This window comes from Equus przewalskii, chromosome 5 (assembly GCF_037783145.1).
Source record: "Equus przewalskii isolate Varuska chromosome 5, EquPr2, whole genome shotgun sequence".
In the NCBI taxonomy this organism is placed as follows: domain Eukaryota; kingdom Metazoa; phylum Chordata; class Mammalia; order Perissodactyla; family Equidae; genus Equus; species Equus przewalskii.
In genome coordinates, this window is record NC_091835.1 from 37,923,896 (window position 1) to 37,948,992 (window position 25,097).

Genomic DNA, 25,097 nt, shown 5'->3' on the forward strand with positions numbered 1-25,097 from the left:
GTTCCTAAAATATGTGATTATTCCTATGAAGACAAAGATAATAATTCCTATTATCTAGTCCATGATGGAAGGGGCTTAAGTAATAGATCTGCCATCAGGTGGCTGACTGATTTTCCTCAAAAAGTGCACTCTGCTTGGTCTCTGCCATTGACAGGTTGGGCATTCAACAGAGGTTTTAGCAAAATCAACCTTGATGAGGCAACATATTATTGAGCATCTATATAGCTCCCATCTTTTCTGTCTTGAACAATTTTATTAGTGTCCATTTAATAAATTCCAGGATGGCTGCGGAAAGAGGCTGACTGACATCCACAAGATAGGTCACTTTGTCTACTTGATTATTGATAAATACACCAAATATTTGAAAACTCATGGTGGGAAAATGTGTAACAGAAAAGCAGTAACCAAAATAATCATACGGTAACTGTTATAATATCAAATATAATAATCAAGTCACTACTAAATTAAAAAGCATTATTGTACCACATACCAATAGTTTTCCCCTCCAGCTCCGCTGCCCACCTTCTACATTTTGCTCTGGCTGACTTGGGAGACTGACCTGTGTGGGTCAACTTAGCCTCTGGCTTCCACTTGCCATTGGTCAGTTGGTGCTCAGAGAGAAAGCAGAGGAATGAAATAGGAGTCAGGGCTAATGGCCCTGGGCCCCTCTCTGTGATGCCAGGATTGGTTGTGCTACTTTCATGGGTGTCTGCTCTACTCAGCTCTCTTTTCTCAGTCTTCTGCATCACCGGTGAAGTCTCACAGCTAAGGGCTTTTGGTTTTCATTACACATTTGCTGTAATTGCTCGAGATTTGAGATTTAGTTGTGCAAATTTTAAACCACTTTATCTCAAATCGTAAAATTAGTATTTTCAGAACTGTATTTTTTTTTTAGTTTGGACTCAAGGGAAATTTTTAGAGTGATAGGAAAGTTCTAAAACTGAATTTGGTGATGGTTGCATATATTCCCTAAAAATCATCCACTCATATATACTTACAAGTGAATTTCATGGTATGTAAATTAAACCTCACAAAGCTAAGAGAAAAAACATCTCAAATTTCTTCTCTGCCTCATTAATTTGGGTCATTCTCTTCAAATATCAGAAAATGTAATTGAAAAATATGGTTTCTTTCCTAAATTCTCCTTGATTTTTTTTTTCTATTTAGGATGAGATTTTAGAATGCCAAACATTGCCAATATTTTTTTCTTCAACTTGTATTATTAAAGTAGTAGCATGATTTGTAATCAATGTTGTTTTAGGATCAGGAAATAATTTAACTGTTAGGTAATTATAAGTTATTGTATTAAATTAAATATTAATACATTAGCGAGTGTATTTGAAAACGAGCATATTTAGGGTAAAACAAAAGGCAGTTATGTATAATTTAACTCAACTCTAAAAATAGTACAATTTCCATTTTTCTGACTTTATGGATTTATCAGAAGAACCTTTTAAAAGATCCAAATATGATATTAAATTCAATATATGGTAGATAGTTGAGAAATTATGTGTTATCTAGGTCATAGGAAATAAGCTTAAAAAGAAAACATTTCCTCTGAGGTTTTCACCAATAAACGAAACTGTGAACACTTCTATGTATCTAGAGTGGACAATTTCAGGACAATCTCTGATTAGCAGCGGCTTTATTATTCTTTTCTTATTCACATCATACTTAAAAAAACAAAACATACACATATATATACACACATTCACTCACATTGAAGATGCAAGATGAAGAAACATACATGACATTGAATGTACGGTCAAAGAAAAGGAGTTCTAGCCAAACATCTCAACTTAAATGTAAAGGTATGGAATTCAGTTCTTTTTCAATTGGTGTGGATTAATATGAGTATTGATTTAATATTGGTTAATATTGATACAAATATTAATGTCAATAGTAGTTTCCAATATACTTTTCTTTTCTGTTCTTGGACTGTTTTCATTTTTTTACTTCTCTCTCTCTCTGTCTCAGTCTTGTCTCCCTATCTCCCTGTGTTTCTGTATTTTTCTCTCTCTTTCATTTATCATTGTGAAACAAATGGTTATTTTCCTTCAAAGAAATATTTTGTGTCATATAATTTTTTAAGGATAGTCTCGGGAAATAGACACATTCAATTAAAATTAATAATTAAAAAATGAGTATTTGATATCAGTCATCCACCTGCTTACCATTCATAAAATATGGCATTTTATAATACCAAATTTTAATTCAGCTTGTCAAAAACTTTAAAATATGTTTTTCACAAGGTGAAAATTTTTGTTTTGGAAAATAGAGATATTAACCTGAAAGACAGCAAAATGTGATGGCTCCTCTGTGCAAACGCTTTTCACACTCAGTTTGCAGATGTCACTAGGAAACCAAAACATGTTTTTCTGCAGAAAAGGAGCTCAGGAAGCTGAAAATAATAAATTTACAGCTCCTAGATATTTAAATGTTATACATTAATATATCCTAGATGTTTAAGTGTTATTTGCTAATTTGTGTCCTTCACAAATATTTAGTAAAGCTTGGGGTGAGTAAGACATATTACATTTGAATCTAATTGATAATCTGACCATTATCATTATATATAGGGTTTCACTTAACTTTGTGATTGTATACTATATCTTTTCTCATATCTTGGTGCTGATAATAAGAAAATACATTTTTTCCATATGTAGTTTCAGAATCACCATAGAAATAGTAGTATTAATAACATAATTACTTAAAAAGCTTAAAATGTTTTTGCAATTTTTTTTGTTCTTCGTATATATTCCATTGGACTTACACAGTCAAATTATGTTTTAAACTCACTTGAAAAAATTCCTCTCTCTACAGTTAAGCTACTAATGTAATATCCAGTTAGGTTCCTTTACATCGTTTTCCATTTTATTTTGAGGGATCACTTTATTTCATTTTGGCTTATTTTATAATTATGATAAGTATACATGTTATGCAATTATAATTATATGTTTCACATATATACACATTACACACTATAGTTATTTTAGAATTATGTAAAACATTTCTGCGTTTTCAAAGTCAAACCTATATAGCAAGGTACTTCCAGCAATTTCCAACTCCCATAAATCTAGCTCCCATCCTGTCCCTTTTACTGTCTTCTGCCCACCTTCCTTTACTGAAATTCATTATACCCACCACACACACGTATACTTTAATCCTTTATATGACTGACTATTTCTCTATTAAGTGGATGTACTGTAGTTTATTCAGCTATTGATGGACATTTATGATGTTTGCATTCTTTTTCTATTATATCCCTTTTATAAATTTTGTTGCAGTGCCTTGCACATATGTTTTTTCATATCTTGTCAATATGTCATTGGGACAGATTCCTGGAAGACAGATTGCTGGATGACAATGTAAACTCCTATATAATTCTGCTATTTTTTCCAAATACCCCTCCATAGGGTTGTCCTACTTTGTATTTTCATCTTTTTCAGTGTTTACTTGGCCATTCACACTTGCCTGTTCTTCCAAATAGTTTTATAATAAATTGCTTAGACTCATTTGCCACAAACAACAATAAACAAAACAAACTAATATAGTTTTACAGTATACTAAATTACTTCCTAACTTATCAATTAATTTAGGGAAAATTGATCTCTGTGACCCTTAGCCTTCAATCCAAACACGCTTGAATTTCCATTTGTTCAAATCTGCCTTCATCTTATTCAGTTTTTTATTTGCTTGTTTGGTTTTTTATTTAGCTCTCCTCATATCAGTTTGGGGCATTTCCTGTTAAATTTATTTCTGATTTTTTTTTTGTTATTTGTTATGTTAGCTATCCGTAGTAATGCCTTCCTTTTATTTGTATTTTTAAAAGCTTGTTGGATATATGAAGGCAATTGATTTTTAGAATGTTAATTTTATGACTGCACTTACTACGTTGTTTTATTTGTATGATTATAGTCATTTTTTCCAATTGATTCTTTTAGCTTTGCCAAACACATACTCATATTATCTTCAAATAATCGTGCCTCTTTTTTTCTGTTTTTATCTCAATTTTTGTTATCTAATTGCATTGAATAATACCTCCCCAAAATATTAAATAGGAGTGGAGATTTGGAATATGTTTTTCCCCCAGCTTTATTTAGAACTAATTGATGTATAACATTGCATGTGATTTAAGCGTACAACGTGATGATTTGATACATTTATATATTGCAAAATGATTACCACAGTAAGGTTAGTTGACACCTCCATCACCTCACATCATTACTTTTTCTTTTTTGTGGTAAGAACATTTAAAATCTACTCTTTTAGCAATTTTAGAATATATAATACAGTGTTGTTAACCATAATCACCATTCTGTATGGTAGATCCCCAGAACTTATTCATCTTACAACTGGAAGTTTTACACGTGGACTGACATCTCCCCATTTCCCCCACTCCCTAGCCGCTGGCAACCACCATTCTGCTCTATCTGTGAGTTTGGCTTTGTTAGATTCTACACGTAAGTGATAACATACTGTGTTTGTCTTTCTCTGTCTGACTTATTTCACTTAGCATACTGCCCTCAAGTTCCATCCACATTGTTACAAATAGTAGGATTCCCTTTTTTCTTATTGCTGAATAATATTGCATTGTTCTTTATCCATTCATTCACAGACAGACTCATAGGTTGTTTCTGTATCTTGGCTATTGGGAATAATGCTACAATGAACATGAGTGCAGATATCTTTTTGAGATTATGTCTTCATTTCCGATGGATAAATATCCAGAAAAGAGGTTGCTGGATGATATGGTAGTTCTTTTTAAAAAAATTTTTGAGGAAACTCCATATTGTTTTTCTTAGTGACTTCACCATTTTACGTTCTCACCAACAGCGTCCAAGTGTTCAAGGTTCTCCTCGTCCTCACCAACACTTTTTATCTCTTATTTTTAGATAATAGCCATTCTAACAAGTGCAAAGAGATATCACATTGTGGTTTTGATTTGTGTTTCCCTAATGATTAGTAGTATTGAATACCTTTTCATATACTTATTGGCAGTTTGTATGTCTTTGAAAAACTGTCTATTCAGATCCTCTACCTATTTTTTAATAGGATTGTTTGTTTATTTTGCTAGTAAGTTGTAAGAGTTCCTTAAACTTTTTGGATGTTAACCTTTTATCTGATATGTGATTTTCAAGTATTTTCTCCCATTCCATAGGGGTTGCTGTTTCATTTTGTTGGTGGTTTCCTTTTATGTAGAGAAGCTTTTTAGTTTGATGTAGTCCCACTTGTATATTTTTGCTTTCGCTGCTTGTAGTTTTGCTGTCGTATCAAGGAAATCACCACCAAGACCCACATAAAGGAGCTTTTTTCCTATGTTTTCTTCTAGGAATTTTATAGTTCCAGGTCTTAAATTTAAGTCTTTAATTAATTTGGAGGTAATTTTTGCTAGTGGTGTAAGGTAGAGGTCTAATTTCATTTTTCTGAATGTGGTTATCCATTTTCCCAACACAATTATTGAAGAAATTGTCATTTTCTATTTCAATGTTCTTGGCTTTCTTGTCAAATATTAGTTGACTATATTTGTGAGGGTTTGTTTCTGGGCTCTCAATTCTGTTCCATTGGTCCGTGTATTTGTTTTCATGCCAATACCATACTGTTTTGATTACAATAGCTTTGTAATATAGTTTGAAATCAGGGAATGTGATTTTTTTCTTCTTTCATAGGATTGTTCTTCCTCAGCATTGCTTTGACTAAATGGGGACTTTTGTATTTCCATTCAAATTTTATGATTTTTTCTATTTCTGTAAAAAATGCCGTTGGAATTTTGATCAAGATTGCATTGAATCTATAGATGTATTTGGTAGTATGGACCTTTTAACAATATTAATTTTTCTGGTCCATGAACACAGGATATCTTTCCATTTGTCTGTGGATCTTTTTTCAATTTATTTCATGAAAGTTTTGTAGTTTTCATTGTACAGATCTTTCATCACCTTGGTTAAATTATACCTAACTATTTTGTCATCTTTGAGGCTATTGTACATAGGATTGTTTTATTTATTTACTATTCAGATATTTCATTGTTATTGGATATAAACACAACTGATTTTTGTAGGTTGATTTTGTGTGCTGCAACTTTACTGAATTTGTGCATTATTCATTACTTCTAACAGTTTTTTTGGTGGAGTTTTTAGGATTTTCTCTATATAAGATCACATCATCTATACACAAAGACAATTTTTTCTCTTCCTTTCTGATTTGGATGGGCTTTATTTCTTTTTCTGCCTGCTTGCTCTGGCTAAGACTTCCAATGTTACATTCAATAGAAGTGGTGAGAGTGCTCTCTTTTGACTTGTTTCTGATCTTGGAGGAAAAGCTTTCAACATTTCACCATTGAGCGTTATGTTAGCTGTGGGCTTGTCATATATGCCCTTTATTATGTCAAGCCATGTTCCTTCATTAGCCAGTTTGTTGAAAATTTTTATCTTGAAAGGATGATGATGATGTGTTTTGTCAAATGCTTTTTCTGCATCTACTCAGATGATGATATGATTTTTATCTTTCATTCTATTAATGTGGTGAATCACATTTATTGATTTGTGCATATTGAAACATTCTTGCATCCCAGGGATAAATCTCACTTAATTATGGAGTGTGATCCTTTTAATGTGCTAATATTTTTTGGTTATATTTTATTGGCTAATATTTTGTTGAGAATTTTTGTGTCTATATTGATTGGGAATATTAGTTTGTAATTTTCTTTTCTTGTAGTGTCCTTATCTGGCTTTGGTATCAGGGTAATGCTGACCTTGTAAAATGAGTTCAGGAGTGCTCCCTCATCTTCAATTTTTTGGAAAAGTTTGAGATGTTAATTCCTCCTTAAGTGTTGGCAGAATTCCCTAGGGAAACTGCTTGGTTTTGGACTTCTTTTTCTTGAAATGTTTTGGATTACTAACTCAATCTTAGTTGTTATTATTCTGTTCAGATTTTCTATTTCTTCCTGATTCGGTCTTGCCAGGTTGTTTGTTTCTAGGAATTTATTCATTTCTAAGGTTGTCCAATTTGTTGGTGTGTAATTGTTCATAGTAGTCTCTTAACGACTCTTTGTATTTTTGTGGTATCAGTTGTAATGTCTTCTCTTCATTTCTGATTTTATTTATGTAAGTCTTTTTTCTTTTTTTTCTTAGTCTAGGCAAATTTTTAAATTTTTTTTTATCTTTTCAAAAAACCGACTTAGTGTCATTGATTTTTTTTCTATTCTCTATTTCATTTATTTTTGCTTTGATCTTTGTTATCTCCTTCCTTCTCCTAACTTTGGACTTCGTTTGTTCTTCTTTTTCTAGTTCCTTGATGTGTAAAGTTAGGTTGTTTAATTGGGATCTTTCTTTTTATATTAATGTAGACATTTAAGACTGCAAACTTCCCTATTAGAATTTCCTTTTTGTATCCTACAAGTTTTTGTATTCTTTATTTCCATGTTTATTTGTTTCAAGATTTTTTTAATGTTCCTTTTGATTTGGTTCATGGCTCATTCAGAGAGTGTTGTTTAATTTGACATATTTGTGAATTTTCCAGTTTTTTTCTGTCTTGATTTCTAGTTTTATACCATTGTAGTTGGAAAAAATATTTGTTATGATTTCAGTCCTCTTAATTTGTTAAGACTTGTTTTTTAATCTATCATATGACCTATCCTGGAGAGTTTTCTGTGTGCTTGAGAAAAATGTATATTCTGCTGCTGTTTGATGTAATACTTTGTGTACGTCTGTTAAGTCCATTTGATTTTAAAGTACAGTTCAAGACCTGCATTTTCTTATTGATTTTCTCTTTAGATGATCTATATGTTATTGAATGTGGGGGATTGAAATCGCCTACTATTATTGTATTGTTGTCTATTTCTCCTTTCAGATCTGTTAGCATTTGCTTAATGTATTTAGGTGCTTCAATGCTGAGTGCATATATAATTATGATTGTTATATCCTCTTGATGAATTCACCTCTTTATCATTATATAATGATCTTATTCATCTCTTGTTGCACCTTTTCACTTAAAGTTTATTTTGTCTGATATAAGTATAGCTACCTCTACTTTCTTTTAGTTTTCCTTTGCATTAAATAGTTTTTCCATCCTTTCTCTTTGAGCCTGCATGTGAACTTATAGCTTAAGTGAGTTTCCTGTAAGCAGCATGTAGTTAAGTCTTGTTTTTTATCCATCCAGGCATTCTATGGCTTTTGATTAGAGTATCTAATCTGTTTATATTTAGAGCAGTTTTTGATATGTAAGGACTTACTAATGTCATTTTATTAACTGCTTTTAGGCTCTTTTGTAGCTGCCTTGCTCCTTTTCCTCTCTCTTGCTGTCTTCCTTTGTGAATTAATGATTTTTCATAGTAGTATGATTTGATTCCATTTTATTTTAATGTATTTATTGTAGCTTTTGCTGTGTAGTTACCATGAGGCTTACATAAAACACCTTATAACTATAACACTCTATTTTACACTGGTAACTTCTATTGTGAACAAAAACTCTACGCTTTTAGTGCCTGTCTCTCATATTTTTGAACTCACAATTTACCCCTTTTTATGTTGTGTATTCATTAACAAATTATTATATCTATAGTTATTTTTAATAGTTTTTTCCTTTAACATTTTTACTAGAGTTAATTATTTTCCAAACTTTTGTGGAAAAGGTCTAGTGTTTCTCAATTAAATACGATATTTGCTTCATTAGACAAAAAAACCTGTTGTGTTTAAGACGTATCCATCAATTTCCGCTTTATTTTTTAACAATAAATTGTAGGATTTTATCAATTACATTTTTTATATCTGTTAGCTCTCTTAATAAGATATATCTGGACTTATTACTTTTGAATAACCCTTGCATTCCTAGAATAAACTCAACATGGTCATGGTATATTTTGGCTACTAACAGTGTAATTAAGATTTTTAATGGACACTCTTATAAGAGTAATTCTTTTTAATTCTTTTTACTTTTTGATGGCCAAAGTCTTCTACTGTAACCTCATAAGTTAAATTATGCCATTTCTCTATAGGACAAAATATAGGATAATGAAAATGTTATTTTCTCCATAATTCTAAATCTTAATATGCCTCAAGTTCGGGCCGTGAAGGTCATTCCATGATGCTTAGGAGAAATAATTCAGTCTGAGTTGAATTTGAACAGGCTTCTACATCCTATTTCCTAACATTTTGTCATAATCATTTGTTTGTCTGATTTTTTAAATAAATAAAAGGCATTTTTATTACATGTATTGAATGCTTGGAATGTATTCGTTATCATTACTAATTTTACAATGCTCAAAAATAATCTGAGAAATGCAGGCTATTCATTAATTGAATTCTGATAAATCTTATTTTGCTATCTTTGCCAATATTGTGAAAAGAGAAAAACTGTGTACTATTTCTCTGAAACACTGTTCTACTTGGTTTATCATGCTCTTTCTTGACAGAGTTTGGCAACTTCAAATGTAGTTTCCCTATTCCTGCAGGTTAAAAGGGTATTTGAAATATGAATTTTAGTATTAATAATTCAATTTATTGACTGAGCAATAAAGATAACCACAGTTATGGGGAGTGATTTCTTATCAATTATTATAATGCATTTGCAAAAATTATCTTTGCTAAAGACAAACTATTATGCAAAATATAGATGTTCATTCATTCAGTACAAACTAATTACTCATATGCGTCTATAAGCCAGCCTCCATCACATCTAAGTCTTCTTTAATGAGGTTGAGAAAAATAACAACATATATACTCAAGGTACTAAATGTGACTATTTCCTTTCTATTTAATGCTATCAGTTTTTTGATTAATAACCATCACTGAGTTCACACTCTTATCTGAACCTAGCAGTGTATGTATATAAAAAATAAAACTTCTAAAAAGTTTACCATCTAACAAGAAGCTGAAGCATTGCTATTGTATGAATTAGGAACGGTTTTAGGATTTTTTTTTTAGATTAAAATGGCAAGTACCAGGAGTCGTATTTAGTTCTGATTTGTATTATATCGTTAGTAAATGAAACGGGTCAAATGACTTGCAAATATTACATTAAAGTGAATGATTATTTGGAAAGCATTTATTTGTGTGAATATGTATGAGTGTATCTGTAAGTGCACATGCACACACACGAGTGTGTTTGTGTATGTGTGGGTTTGGGGACTTACTAGGCGTACAGATTAAAATTCTTTTTCCCACCAGTCAATAAGGTCATTTATTAGCGAATTCTTAACATTCAATATAACGTGTATCATAGCTTCTGACCATCCAGAGTATTTTCATTATTAAATATGTATTTTTCTATTTATTTAGGCTTTATGCCTTTGATTACCTAATATCCTTTGAAATTCAAAACCAATATTATATACAATCCTAGTATTACAATTGCTATCAGTTCTTGCAAATGTGCTTTCATAAACTAATTCATGTGATTAATCTCTCAGATTATAGTGAGATGTTGCACCGGTACAAAATCTTATTGGGAATATCTGGAACAGTAAATGGTATTCTCGTTTTGACTTTGATCTCCTTGACTCTGTTGGGTAAGTTAAAAGATCTTGATTGAATAAAAATATGAAAAGGGTTTACATTTTTGTGAATCTTTTTTATATCCATTCATTCATTCATTCATTCATTCTTCATTCCATTCACAAAGATTTAGTACAGAACTAGCATGTATAAAGCAGTATATTATGCTCCATAGTAATGTGTTTATATGTAGTCAAATCAGATAAGCATCTTGTCCTCACATAGCATATAGGCTAATAGGAGGAAAGTATGTGTGTGTGATGTATATCTGGAAACTGTATTTTTGGATTTCTTAGATACTTATGATTAGATAGAGTTTCATGTTTTTCTTAAAAATTTTTATATATTGTATCTTAGATTGTATTTAGTTACTCTTGTTTTGAGCCAACAAACATTTATTGAGCAACTACTATACACCAAACATTAATACAAATTCCTCAAATTAAAAGAAGGTAATAATTATGGTGAGAAATCTCACGTTTTAGTGGAAGAAACAGGTTTTAAAAAAATAATTATGGTATAATGGGGTAAACACAGTGTAGCTTCCAGCAAAACGTTAAGAAAGCATGGAAAGAGCATGCATACCCCCTCGGGCAGGAACTTTGCTTTATTTGCTACTGTATCGCCAGTTCTTAGGACATTGCCTAGCACAGATTAGATGCTCAACAAACGTGTGTTCTATAAATGAAATGACTGTGTAATGTTTGAAATTATTTTTGATTAAATGGACACGAAAATTAAAAATAAACTTTTTAGTTATCTAATTTCCAGTTATCTTTATCTTGTTCCAGTCATCAGAATCATTCCAAAGAATCTGTTTTTGAGACTTTGCACAGAGAAGATATTTATCCAACCTTAAAATAATCCTGTTTTCAAGTTTCTCAGGGTGTGTTGCTAAAATGCCAGAAAGGAAATAATTCAAATACCACCCAGCATGATGATATTGGAAACCTGAAAAGGAATAGTGACACGAGAGGAAACATAAGTAATAAGGACACAGGCCACTGTGTTTCAAGAACTGCAGACCACACAGGTATCTCTCAAGGCTTTGGTCTATAATAGTTTAGCCTTTTGTACTGTCTAAGTTTGAAAAACCCTATTGATTAGATTCAATTAACAAATAAAGATTTGATATAAATCTACTTTTTGCTCAAAACTTGATCCATATATATATTTTTTATTGAGGTTATGATAGTTTACAACATTGTGAAATTTCAGTTGTACATTATTATTTGTCATAATCTTACAGGTGTGCCCCTTTACCCTTTGTGCTCACCCTCTTCCCCTCTTCCCTTGGTAACTACTAATTTGTTTCTCTTTGTCCATGCGTTTATTTATCTTCCACGTATGAGTGGAGTCATATAGTGTTTCTATTTCTCTATCTGGCTTATTTTGCTTAGCATAATATCCTCAAGGTCCATCCATGTTGTTTTGAAAGGGACGATTTTGTCATTTTTTATGGCTGAGTAGTATTCCGTTGTTTATGTATATACCATATCTTCTTTATACAGTCATCAGTCATGGGAGGTTAGGTTGCTTCCACATCTGGCAATTGTGAATAATGCTGCAGTGAACATAGGAGTGTCTAAGTCTCTTTGAATTGTTGATTTCAAGTTCTTTGGATAAATACCCAGTAGTGAGATAGCTGGGTCATATGGTTTTTCTACTTTTAAGTTTTTGAGAACTTTGCATACTGTTTTCCATAGTGGCTGCACCAGTTTGCATTCCCAGCAGCAGTGGATGAGGGTTCCTTTTTCTCCACAACCTCTCCAACATTTGTTATTTTTTGTTTTTGTTATTATAGCCATTCTAATGGGTATAAGGTGATATCTTATTCTAGTTCTGATTTGCATTTCCCTGATGATAAGTGATGGAGAGCCTCTTTTCATGTGCCTATTGGCCATCTGTATATCTTTGGAGAAATGTCTGTTCATATCCTCTGCCCATTTTTTAATTGGCTTATTTGATTTTTTTTGTTGTTGAGTTGTGTGAGTTCTTTATATATTACGGAGATTAACCCTTTGTCAGATATATGATTTGAAAATATTTTTTCCCAGTTAGTGGGTTGTCTTTTCATTTCACCCATGTTTTCCCTTGCCTTGTAGAAGCTCTTTAGTGTGATGAAGTCTCACTTGTTTATTCTTTCTATTGTTTCCTTTGTCCGAGAAAAGGTGATGTCCAAAAGATCCTTTTAAGACTGAAGTCAGAGAAGGTACTGCTTATGTTTTCTTCTAGAAGTCTTATGGTTTCAGGTCTTACCTTCAAGTCTTTGATCCATTTTGAGTTTATTATTTGAATGACATAAGAGAATGGTCTACTTTCATTCTTTTACATGTGGCTGTCCAGTTTTCCAAACACCATTTGTTGAAGAGACTTTCCTTTCTCCATTGTGTATCTCAGCTCCTTTGTTGAAGATTAGCTGTTAGTAGATGTGTGGTTTTATTTCTGGGCTTTCAATTCTGTTCCATTGATCTGTGTGCCTGTTTTTGTACTAGTACCATACTGTTTTGAATATGATAGCTTTCTAGTATATTTTGAAGTTAGGGATTGTGATGCCTCCAGCTTTGTTCTTTTTTCTCAGGATTGCTTTAGCTATTCGGGATCTTTTTTTGCCCCATGTGAATTTTAGGATTCTTTGTTCTATTTCTGTGAAGAATGTCATTGGTATTCTGATTGGGATTGCATTGAATCCGTAGATTGCTTTAGATAGGAGGAACATTTTAACCATGTTTATTCTTCCAATCCATGTGTGTGGAATGTCTTTCCATCTCTTTAGGTCATCATCAGTTTCTTTTAAGAAAGTCTTGTAGTTTTCATTGTATAGGTTTTTCACTTCCTTGGTTAAATTTATTCCAAGATATTTTTATCTTTTTGCTGTGATTGTGCATGGGATTGTGTTCTTGAGTTCTCTTTCTGTTAGTTCATTGTTAGAGTATAGAAAAGCAATGGATTTTTGTAAGTCAATTTTGTACCCAGGGACTTTGCTGCAGTTGTTGATTATTTCTAGTAGCTTTCTGATGGAATTTTTAGAGTTTTCTATATATAAAATCATGTCATCTGCAAAGAGCAAGAGTTTCACTTCTTCATAGCCTATTTGGATTTCTTTTATTTCTTTTTCTTGCCTAATTGCTCTGACCAAAACCTCCAATAAGAGTGGTGAAAATGGGCACCCTTGTCTTATTCCTGTTTTCAGAGGGATGGCGTTCAGTTTTTCCCCATTGAGTATGATGTTGGCTGTGGGTTTGTCATATATGGCCTTTATCATGCTGAGGTACTTTCCTTCTATACCCATTTTATTGAGTGTTTTTTTTTTTTTATCATAAATGAATGTTGGATCTTATCAAATGCTTTCTCTGCATCTACTGAGATGATCATGCAGTTTTTATTCCTCACTTTGTTAATGTGGTGTATCACATTGATTGACTTGTGGATGTTGCATCATCCCTGTGTCCCTGGTATAAATCCCATTTGATGATGGTGTATGATCTTTTTAATGTATTCCTTTATTTGGTTTGCCAATATTTGTTGAGGATTTTTGCATCTATGTTCATCGGGGATATTGGCCTGTAATTTTCCTTCTTTGTGTTGTCCTTCGTCTTGTTTTAGGATCACGGTGATGTTGGCCTCATAGTATTTGGTAGGAAGTGTTCCATCTTCCTCACAATTCTGGAATAGTTTGAGAAGGATAGGAATTAAGTCTCCTTTGAATGTTTGGTAGAATTCTCCAGAGAAGCCATCTGGTCCTGGACTTTTACTTTTGGGGAGGTTTTTGATTACTGTTTCAATCTCTTTACTTGTGATTGGTCTATTCAGATTCTTTATTTCTTTTTGTTTCAGTTTTGGGAGGTTGTAAGAGTATAAGAATTTATTCATTTTTTTCTAAGTTGTCCAATTTGTTGGCATATAGTTTTTCATAGTATTCTCTTATAATCTTTGGTATTCCTCTGGTATCTGTTGTAATTTTTCCTCTTTCATTTCTAACTTTATTTATTTGAGTCTTCTTTCTTTTTTCCTTCGTGAGCCTGGCTAAGAGTTTGTCAATTTTGTTTATTTTGTTGAAGAATCAGCTCTTCGTTTCATTGATCCTTTCTACTGTCTTTTTTGTTTCAATTTAATTTATTTCTCCTCTAATTTTTATTATTTCCCTCCTTCTACTGACTTTGGGATTTGTTTGTTCTTTTTCTAATTCGTTTGGTGTAGCTTAAGATTGCTTATTTGCGATTTTTATTTTTCTTGACTTGAGCCTGTATTGCAATGAATTTCCCTCTTAGGACCACTTTTGGTGCATCTCAAATGAGTTGGTATGGTGTGTTTTCATTTTTATTTGTCTCCAGATAATATTTGATTTCTCCTTTGATTTCTTCAATGATTCATTGGTCGTTCAGTAGCATGTTGTTTAATCTCCACATCTTTGCTCTTTTACCAGCATTTTTTTTGCAACTGATTTCTAGTTTCATAGCATTATAGTAGCAAAAGGTGCTTGATATTATTTCAATCCTATTAAATTTATTGAGGCTTGCTTTGTTTCCCAATTTTTGGTCTATCCTTGAGAATGTTGCATGCACACTTGAGAAGAATGTGTATTCTGCTGTTTTTGGATGGAGTGTTCTATATATATATATATCTATTAAGTCCATCTGGTCTAATTTTTCATTTAATTCTACAATTTCCTTGTTGACTTTCTGCCTGGATGATCTATTCATTGGTGTAAGTGGTGTGTTGAGGTCCCCTGCTATTATTGTATTGTTGTTGATGTCTCCTTTTGGTTTTGTTAATAGTTTTTTTGTGTACTTTAGTGCTCCTGTGTTGAGTGCATGAATATTTATTAGTGTCATGTCTTCTTGGTGGAGTGTCCCTTTTATCATTAGAAACTGCCTCTCTTTGTCTCTCTTCACTTGTTTTGTCTTGAAATTTACTTTATCTGATATAAATATGGTGACACTTGCTTTCTTTTGTTCACCATTAGCTTAGCGTATCATCTTCCATTGCTTCACCCTGCGTCCGTCTTTGTCTTTGGGGCTGAGGTATATTTCCTGGAGGCAGCCTACTGTTGGGTCTTGTGTTTTAATCCATCCTGCCACTCTGTGTCTTTTGACTGGAGAATTCAATCCATTTACATTTAGAGTGATTATTGAAATGTGGGGGCCTAATGCTGCTATTTTATTGCTCGTTTTCTGGTTCTCCTGCATTTCCTTTGTTTCTCGTCCCATGTATTTTGCACTACTAATTCAGTTAGGGAGTTTGCTATGCCGATTTTCTTAGTTTTCTCCTTATTTGTAATTTGTGTCTCTGTTCTAATTATTTGTTTAGTGGTTACCATGTGGTTTGCATAAATCAGCTTATAGATGAGATAGTCCATTTTCTGATAACCTCTCATTTCCTTAGACTAAGCTAGTTTAATCCCTTTCCTCTTCCTCTTCTAAGTTGTTATTGTCATGTCTGTTTTCTTCTTGTGTTGTGAGATTATGTTTAAAATGACAGAATTATATATATTCTTGGTGTTTTCCTTCTCTTTATCTTTAATGTTATAATTAAGCATTTGCCAACCTGTTCTGATGGAGAACTGCAATTCTCTGATTTTGTTTACCTACTTATCTCCTTGCTCAGGGTTTTGCAACCCTTTTCCTTTTATTTTTAGATATGAGGGCCTTCCTGAGGATTTCTTGTATGATGGGGTCTTGTGGCAATGAACTCCCTTAACTTTTGTTTATTTTGGAACATTTTATTTCTCCATGATATTCAAAGAATATTTTCGCTGGATAGAGTATTCTTGGCGGAAAGTTTTTCTCTTTCAGAATTTTGAATATATCATTCCACTCTCTTCTAGCCTGTAAGGTTCCTGCTGAGAAATCTGCTGACAGCCTGATAGGGTTCCTTGGTAGGTTATTTTCTTCTGTCTTGCTTCCCTTAGTATTTTTTCTGTCATTGATTTTTGCTAGCTTTGCTACTCTATGCCATGGAGTTAGTCTTTTTACATTGATAAAGTTTGGAGATCTATTGACTTCTGTCACATGGGTTTCTAGCTCCTTCCCCAGGTTTGGGAAACTCTCAGTTATTGTTTATTTGAACAAGTTTTCTGCTCCATTCCCCTTCTCTTCTGCCTCTGAGATACCTATAATCCTTATGTTGTATTTCTAATTGAGTCGGATATTTCTCAGAGAGTTTTTTCATTTCTTTTTAGTCTTAGTTCACTCTCCTCCTCTATCTGATTCATTTCTATATTTCTGTCCTCCACACTGCTATTTCTGTCCTCAATATTATCAGCCCTACTGTTCAAGCAGTCCTGATTTTTCTTAATCTCCTCCATTGTGTTTTTCATCTCCAACATTTCTGATTGGTTCTTCTTTATAGTTTTAAGCTCTTTTGTGATGTAGCTCCTGAATTTGTTGAGTTGTCTGTCTGTATTCTGTTTTAATTTGCTGAGTTTTTTTAATGATAGCTATTGTGAATTCTTTGCCATCTAGGTTATAGATTTCTGTGTCTTCAATATTTTTTTTGTGGGTACTTGTCATTTTCCCTCTGTTCTGTAGATTTAATGTATTTTTTCATACTGCTTGGTGGCATGGATTTGTGACTCCATATTGATAGAGCATTTGATTACTGCTTCCACTTGCTGCCACTGGGGGAAGGGGGCAGGACCTATGTAATCTACATGTACCAGGATCCCCATAAGCTGCTCTTGACCAAGCCTGGGCCATTCCTTGGAATTGCAGTGGTCCTGTAGGGTCTCCTGTGAACAGTCAGAACAATCACATGGAGCTGCAAGTTGCTGCAGCCTGCTCACACAGACCTGCCTAGACACACTCCCCTCTTAGGGACTGCAGCAGTGTTATGGACTTTCAAGGAAGTCAGGAACTTGTTCATCCAGACTTGTAGCTCCACCACCATCTGGTCCTAGGTTGTACCAGTTGTTGTGCTTGTTGGTTGGGGCCTCTCCACTGAATCTGAGCCTGTGCTCCTCCCTGGGCCTTTGGTGGGATTGTAGACTCTCCCACTGGTCAAGAGAGTGATCACACAGGGGCTCAGGGCTGCTGTCTCCTGCTTCCACAGTCCTGTCAGTTGTGCTGCCCCTTTGGGGCTGCTGTGCTACTGTGGACATTTGCAGTAGCCAGGGTACTTTCACTCAGGCAGCAGATACACTGCCATGTGTTCCCTAGGTTTGCTTGCCCAGCCATGCCATGTCTGCTCCTAGGTCACATCAACCTTTGTGCTTGGTGGGCGGGGCCGCTCCACAAGAGCCAAGCCAAATGTCTCCCTGGGGCCACTGTGGGATAGTGGATTTTCCCAGTGGACCAAGAAGTGATCATGCTGGGTCTCAGGACCATCGCTGCCCACTACTGCAGTCCTGCTGGATCTCACTTGCCCTCTTGGGGCTGCAGCAGACCTATGGACGTTTAAGGCAGCCAGTGGTTTGCTCACCCAGCTGTGCTGCATCTGCTTGTAGGTCACACCAGCCTTTGTGCTTGGTGGGCAGACCCTCCTTACCAAGTCTGAGCCCGAGTCACTCCCTGGGGCTGCGTTGGGACTGTGGATTTTCCCACTGGTCCAAAGAGCAATCACAGGGCCTCAGGGCTGCAGTCATCTGTTTCTGCAGTCATGCCCAGGCACATGCCCACTCTCGGGGCTGCAGCAGTGCTATGAGCACTTCAACTGGGAGAGAGTCGCTCATGGATACTGGGCTGTCTGGGGGCCAGAGAGTTCTCATTTATCTCCATCTCTCTCCTGGGAGTAGTCCATCCACTTTCCTATGTATAGCAGCATGGGTCTCTCAGTTGTCCTGAGGTGGTGTGTGAGTATCCTTCATTGATCAATGAATGTGCATTTACTTGTAGTTAGAAGGGAGAGAGACAAAGAAAACTGTTCACTCTGCCATGTTGCTCTTGTCACTTTGATTCATACATTTTTAAATTTTTTTGTGGTGGGAAGAGAGCTGTAAAAATGTATACGGCAAATAGGCTTTTTCTTCCAGGAATTTAAAATCAAGTTGAGACACATAAATATGGAAAGTCAGTTGTGATTATAAGGCAGTATACAGATAACTATTTTTTTGTCTCTTACTTATTTATCCTTTTTGTGAAATATGAAATGGATAAAAGTAGGTATGTCTAATGAATTATCCATTTTGATTTTAAGCTTAGAACCTCCAATCACACAGAATTTTGGAAAGCTGTCCCTTCTACTACTAATTTTTTAATTTTAGTTTACTTTTTAACACTTTACTCTTTGAGCTTTCGACATTTATTTTATAGTATTATATGTGAGGAAGGTTCAGGTCAATTTATTTTATAAGTATTCAAGAAAGAATTTTTCTCTGTTCCACTAGCTTCTATTGTCCCCTTTATCACATATAAAAATGTCATATATATTATAGTTTACTTATTGACAATTTTCCTTTGGATTATCTATCTGTTTTGCACATACAATTCCCAAACCAATTGAAATATTGTAATTTTACCACATATTTTACACTCTGACTGGCTAATTCCTTATTATGTTGGGTATCCTAAGGGAACATTTCCAGAGGTAAAGAAGCTTTGATAGGTAAACATAAAATCATATAGATGCCATTAAACATTCATTAAGGTCTAAATACTGTATGCCAAACTATAAGATATTAATTTCTTTATTACTTTTTTCTTCTTTTTTAATTGAGGTAATATTCATAAGAATAAGGTTAACCATTTAAAATTAGACAATTCAACAGTGTTAGGACATTCAAATGTGCAATCACCATATTTACCTAGTTCCAAAACATTTTCATCATCCAAAAAATAAATGCTGTATCCAATAAGCAATTACTCCCCTTTACCTCTCCCCTTAGTCACTAGCAACCACTAATCTGCTTTCTGTCTCTATGGATTTACCTATTCTGGATTTTCATATAATGAAATCACACAATATTTGACCTTTTGTGTCTTACTTCCTTCACTTAGCATAATGTTTTTGAATTCACCCATGTTGCATCATGTCAGCACTTTATTCCTTTTTATGATTGAATAATATTCCATTGCATGTATATACTACAATTTATTTAAGATGACAATACTAACCTAAGTGATCTGCAGAGTCAAAAAGATCCTTATCAAAATTCCAATGGCTTTTTTTGAAGAAATGGGCAAGGTGGTCCTAAATTTCATATGGAATTGCAAGGGATCCTGAATAGCAAAAACAATCTTTTAAAATAACAAATTTGGAAGATTCACACTTTCCAGTGTCAAAACTTACTACAAATCTACTGTAATCACAACAGTGTGGTACTGACCTAAAGATAGACCTCGAACAGTGGAATAGAATTGAGATTCCAGAATTGAGCCCATACAGCTATAACCAAATGATTTTTGACATGGGTGCCAAAATTGTCAAATGTGGAAAGAATGATCTTTTCAGTAAATGAGTCTTGGTCAAATGGATATCCGCTTGCAAGGAATGAATTTGAACACTTAGCTCATACAACACAGAAAAATCAATTCAAAGACTTAAGTGTAAGAGCTAAACTATAAAATTTTTAGAAGGAAAAATGATATAAAATCTTCATAACCTTGAATAAGACAATGATTTCAAATAAGATATCAAAAGCACAGGTGACAAAAGAAAAAAGTAGATGAAATAGATGTCATCCAAAGTAAAGAATTTCTTCATGAAAGATTATTACCAAGAAATTGAAAAAACAACACACCAGGGTTGGCCCCATGGCAGAGTAGTTAAGTTCATTAACTCTGCTTTGGTGGCCCAGGGTTCGCTGGTTTGGATCCTGGGCACATACCCATACACCCCTCATCAAGCCATGCTGTGGCAGCATCCCAAATAGAAGAACTAGAATGAGCTACAACTGGGATATACAACTATGTACTTTGGGGGAGAAAAAAAGAACAGAAAGATTGGCAACAGATGTTAGCTCAGGGCCAATCTTCAAATCATGTAGCAAATAGGTGTGTAATATCCAGAATACATAAAGAACTCTTATAACTCCAAAACAAAAAGAGAAAAAGCTCAGTTAAAAAATGGGCAAAAGACATAAGCAGACATTTCTCCAAAGAAACTATACAAAACTATACAAAACTAGACAAAGCACGTGAAAAGGTGCTTAACATGATATGCCGTTAAGGAAATGGAAACTCAAAACCACAATGAGAAAGTGTTTCACATTCACTAAGGTAGCTATAATCAAACAGCAACAGCAAGTTTTGGTGAGGATGTGGAGAAATTGCTCAAACATTGCTAGTAGGAATGTGACATGATGCAACACTCGGGGAGACAGTTGGGCTGTTTCTCCAAAAGTTAAACATAGAATTCAAGCAATTTAAGTCTTAGGAATGCACCAAGAGAATGGAAAACATATATCCACACAAAAATTCATACATGAAGGTTCATAGCAGGATTATTCATAACAGCCAAAAAGTGGAAACAGTTCAAATGTCAGCAGGTGATATATGGATTAACAAGTTGTGCTACCTCCTTGCAATGGAATCCTATACAGACATAAAAGGAAAGAAGTACTAATACATGCTTCAATTGGATGAACCTTGAAAACATTATGCTAAGTAAAAAAGCCAGACACAATAAGCTACATATTATATGCTCTCATTTATATGAAATGTCTATCATAGTCAAACCTATAAAGACAGAAAGCAGATCAGTGATTGCCAAGGCTGAGGATAGTGAGAATGAGTAGTGGCTCCTTAATGTTTATGGGGTTTCATTTTGGCATGACGAAAATATTTTGGAATTAGGTAGTAGTCATGTCTGCATAAACTGTGGATGTACTAAAACGTAAGGTGTTTGCACTTTAAAATGGTTAAAATGGTGAATTTTATATTACTTAAATTTTACCACAATAAAAAAGGAGATTGTAATGGTTGCAAGTTTGAATAGTTTTCTTGGTCTGCACTTATATTTTTACATATACTTCACTGTATCTCATTATTTGTGAAAAGTCTCAGATATTTTCAATTTGAGAAGACCTCAAATTAATTTTAATTTCTGAAAATCAAAGGACTTGATGAACTTGTAATTATAAAGTTAAAAGACTCTTAATCTCAATATTATGTAATATCAAAAAGGAGATATTAAAGAGAGATTTACACACATAAAACGATAGCGATTCTAAAACTTTCACATGGAAGAATTCTAGAAAAGTGGTATAGAAAATATTTTATCTAATTGCTTGAGTAGTATTAATGCACTATATATCTTAATTGGTTTATGTTACTTTAGTAATTATATTAGACCGTGGCCTGGAAAAGAATCCCTTTATGTCTAGGTTTTCCTTCATCTTACTAAGTTAGTTTTCTTAATGCCCATGGGTTACCATTTGTATTTTGGATACCTTATGAGTCTGAACACTTTGTTACGAGTGATTTTGTCATACCTCCACTCTTATTCATACAACACATAAGAATTATTATCACTGTCAATTTTCAGAGATGCATATGTAATTTAATTTTTCTGTGTTTCATCCATTTCCCTATAGGATTGTGCCCATCAGAATGGCTCAAATATCAAGAAAAGTGTTATTGGTTCTCTAATGAGATGAAAAATTGGAGTGACAGTTATGGGTATTGTTTGGGAAGACAATCTCATCTACTAATCATTCAGGACCAACTTGAAATGGTAAGTGGTTTAGTATTGTGGTTAGGGTATTAGTCTCTTTGCAGTTAAAAATGCTTTTCCTCAAATTTCTTCCCACCACTCCATTAAATTATCATTTATCTTGATTATTGAGGTTTTGGTGCCCTCTTAAATTTCTTGCTCAAAGCCACTGCCTCAGTTGACTCATGCTAGTCCTAGTCTGAATACCTGTATTCAAATGTAAGTAGTGTATGTGTATATATATATATAATATACATTATATGTTGTGTGTGTAAATAAGATATAAAATTATTATAAGAATCCTCATGCAGAATGCTATGTGTCCAATAAAATTATCAAATCTTGCTTAGTATGTTTGAATTATTAAAATAGTCTGTTCATTTAGTTATTCATCACCCACTTTTTTTAGTCTTTTATACAGAAAAACCTAAAACAATCAAATTATGTGTGGATTGGGCTTAATTTTACCTCCCTGAAGAGGACATGGACCTGGGTGGATGGTTCTCCATTAGATTCAAAGATGTGAGTCTTTCCTAAAAGGCAATCTGATTTACTCTTTACTGTAGAGTTTATCTTCATAAAGTCCATAGGCTAATCCCCAAATCCTGTGATTAATAATCTTGAGATAGGAATATTATGCTGGATTATCCAAGTGGACCTAATGTAATCACCAGAGTCCTTATAAAAGGCAGGAAGTAGGCGCAGAGTCAGAGAAGGAAATGGGAAGACAAACACAGAGGTCCAAATAATGTGACTGTGACCTACAGCGTGCAGGGAGCCTCTAGAAGCTGAAAAAGACCATGAATGGATTTGTCCCTAGTGCCTGCAGAAGGCATCTCTGCAGACACTTGATTTCAGGCCTTAAGATCAATTTTGGACTTCTGATCTCTTAACCGTAAGATAACAAATTTGTGCTGTTTTAAGCCCCTAAATTTGTGGTAATTTATGTAGTAGTGATAAGAAATGAATACACTATGGTAACCAACTTAACCATTTTATTGTGTTATTTTCCCTTCACTCATTTCACGATTAAATATTACTCATTTTCTGTATCACTGCACCAAATTAATCAACGGAAGTCAATTGAAGATATTTTTTGGAATGGAGAGTAAAATTATGGGTGTGTGTCATCTGAGGGTAGAACTGTACCACTGAACATTACTTGATACTCACTTACGAAGATGCTAACCTAGGATTTTTTTCTTATGCCAGATTCACTCAAAATTACCTTTAATATTGAATTTTAACTCTACGAAAATTTGCTTACTTGCCCCCTATTAATTTGGAAGCTTCGATGATCATGTGCATCTTTTCCGTGATTCTTTCTTAACCTGTCTCCTCGTTTTAAATAAATCATGGATACTACAGTATTTTATAGATAACTCTATTATTGTATTTAACACACTGTTTTATGGATAAATAATACAAAAAATATACAATTTATTTACGGTTTAAATGGATCAGTTTGTGTATTGAGTTTTTTACAGGCATGAATTCATTTAACCTGTATAATGATATCATGAGGTAAATGCTACTGTCACTATTGTATAATTAGATATGAGAAGCCAAGAAAGGTTAAACAAGCTGTCCTTGTGCACTTTATCTTAATTTTTAATCTAGTGGACCACATGGAACAAGGGAAAGAATATTAGAACCGGAATATGGAGACAAATTTATTCTCAGCTCTGTCATTTGCAAACAAATGCTCTGGGAGCTCTCTGACGATCAGAGACAGCAATAATAAGTTACAGAGATATTATAATATTTAATGAGTCAAAGTATTTGAAAATGCCTTAAAATTTTGAATTACCTTTTAATTAAAGGAGCATATTAGCTAAAAACACAAATGGTGTCTTCAACAACGATTAACAATGTATTTCTCCTCTCTTCTGCAGATTCTTCATAAAAGGTCCAGCTAAAGAAAACAGCTGTGCTGCCACTAAGGAAAACAAAATTTACTCTGAAACCTGCAGCAATGTTTTCAAATGGGTTTGCCAATATTAGAATTTAAAAAAAATGATAATGGAATAATCAATGATAAAATCTTTTGCCTATTAGGTTCTAATATTAATCTTTAGGGGTAAGAATTTAAAACTGCAATTGAACGCCAAAATAGCTTCTTTATTTTCCCTCAATCACCTACATTGGTCCTAGACTTGGAGTAACCCATGTCAACAATGTAAAATACACTTTTCCCATTTTTTATGTGATAATGTAATCCAGTGTGAGCTCATGCATTCATATTCAGAATTTTTGTTCACTTTTTATTTTACAAGTGTTATCAAATTATGCCTACTTTTCTATATTTTGCTTTTTGAATTCTTAACAATATCCTATACAAATTTTGTATAGATCTGAGTTGCATTGTAGTGTGGATTTATACATTTTTCACTCATATTGATGAGCATTAACTTTGTTTCCATGTTTTTGCTACTATAAACTACGCTGTAATAAATATTCTGAATATTTTCTTAAGTAGTAGCACTTTTATTTCTATGACATAAACTGTAAAACTGGAAATTCTGCGTAAAAAATGTTAAATATGTTCGTTTGCTTTAGATTTTATGTAATTTTTATCTAAATTTAGAAATTATCATGAACTTCTAAGAAAATTACAGGTACAGAAAAAAGAACTTATCTTTTTCCTGAATGTTTTGAGAATTAGTTTCCAAATTGATGCATTTTATTATAAAATTTCAGGTATCTTTGGGTACTTTTGTGTATAGTTCCTACAAAAACAACTCCTACTTAACTACAGTACAATTATTAAAATCAACAAATAAACATTGACACACTACTACCATGTAATTCTCAGACTCACCTCAAGGTTTGCCAATTGTCAAGATAATGTTCTTCAAAGTAAAACATCCAGCTCGGAATAATTTTCCACATTTAGTTACTATGTCTTTTTAGTCTCCTTCCATCTAGAAGAGTTCCTTAGCTTTCCTTGACAATCAGAACTTTGGCACTTTTGAGTACTACAGGCCAGTTATTTTGTAAAATTTTCTTCAATTT

General features: G+C 33.5%; 1 protein-coding gene across 2 annotated transcripts; it reads left to right on the forward strand.

Annotated features, from left to right (window-relative positions):
• The first annotated feature begins 1,574 nt into the window (after positions 1 to 1,574).
• LOC103540420 (killer cell lectin-like receptor subfamily F member 1) lies at positions 1,575 to 24,557 on the forward strand. Of its 2 annotated transcripts, XM_008506997.2 has the most exons (6): positions 1,575 to 1,811; positions 10,409 to 10,507; positions 11,371 to 11,526; positions 21,964 to 22,103; positions 22,492 to 22,604; positions 23,978 to 24,557. In XM_008506997.2, the coding sequence occupies exons 1-6, from the start codon at positions 1,727 to 1,729 to the stop codon at positions 24,084 to 24,086; spliced, it is 702 nt and encodes a 233-aa protein (XP_008505219.1). In that variant the 5' UTR covers positions 1,575 to 1,726; the 3' UTR covers positions 24,087 to 24,557. The 2 variants fall into 2 exon arrangements, with proteins under 2 accessions (XP_008505219.1, XP_008505220.1); XM_008506998.2 differs by lacking the exon at positions 22,492 to 22,604 and having other exon boundaries at positions 1,584 to 1,811.
• The last annotated feature ends 540 nt before the right edge of the window (positions 24,558 to 25,097 follow it).

Coding starts and splice junctions, on each gene's coding strand:
- LOC103540420 (XM_008506997.2), top strand. CDS start 1,727: ATGCAAGATGAAGAAACATACATGACATTGAATGTACGGTCAAAGAAA. Junction 11,527..21,963: donor AAGAACTGCAGACCACACAG/GTATCTCTCAAG, acceptor ATTTCCCTATAG/GATTGTGCCCATCAGAATGG. Junction 22,104..22,491: donor TTCAGGACCAACTTGAAATG/GTAAGTGGTTTA, acceptor CACTTTTTTTAG/TCTTTTATACAGAAAAACCT.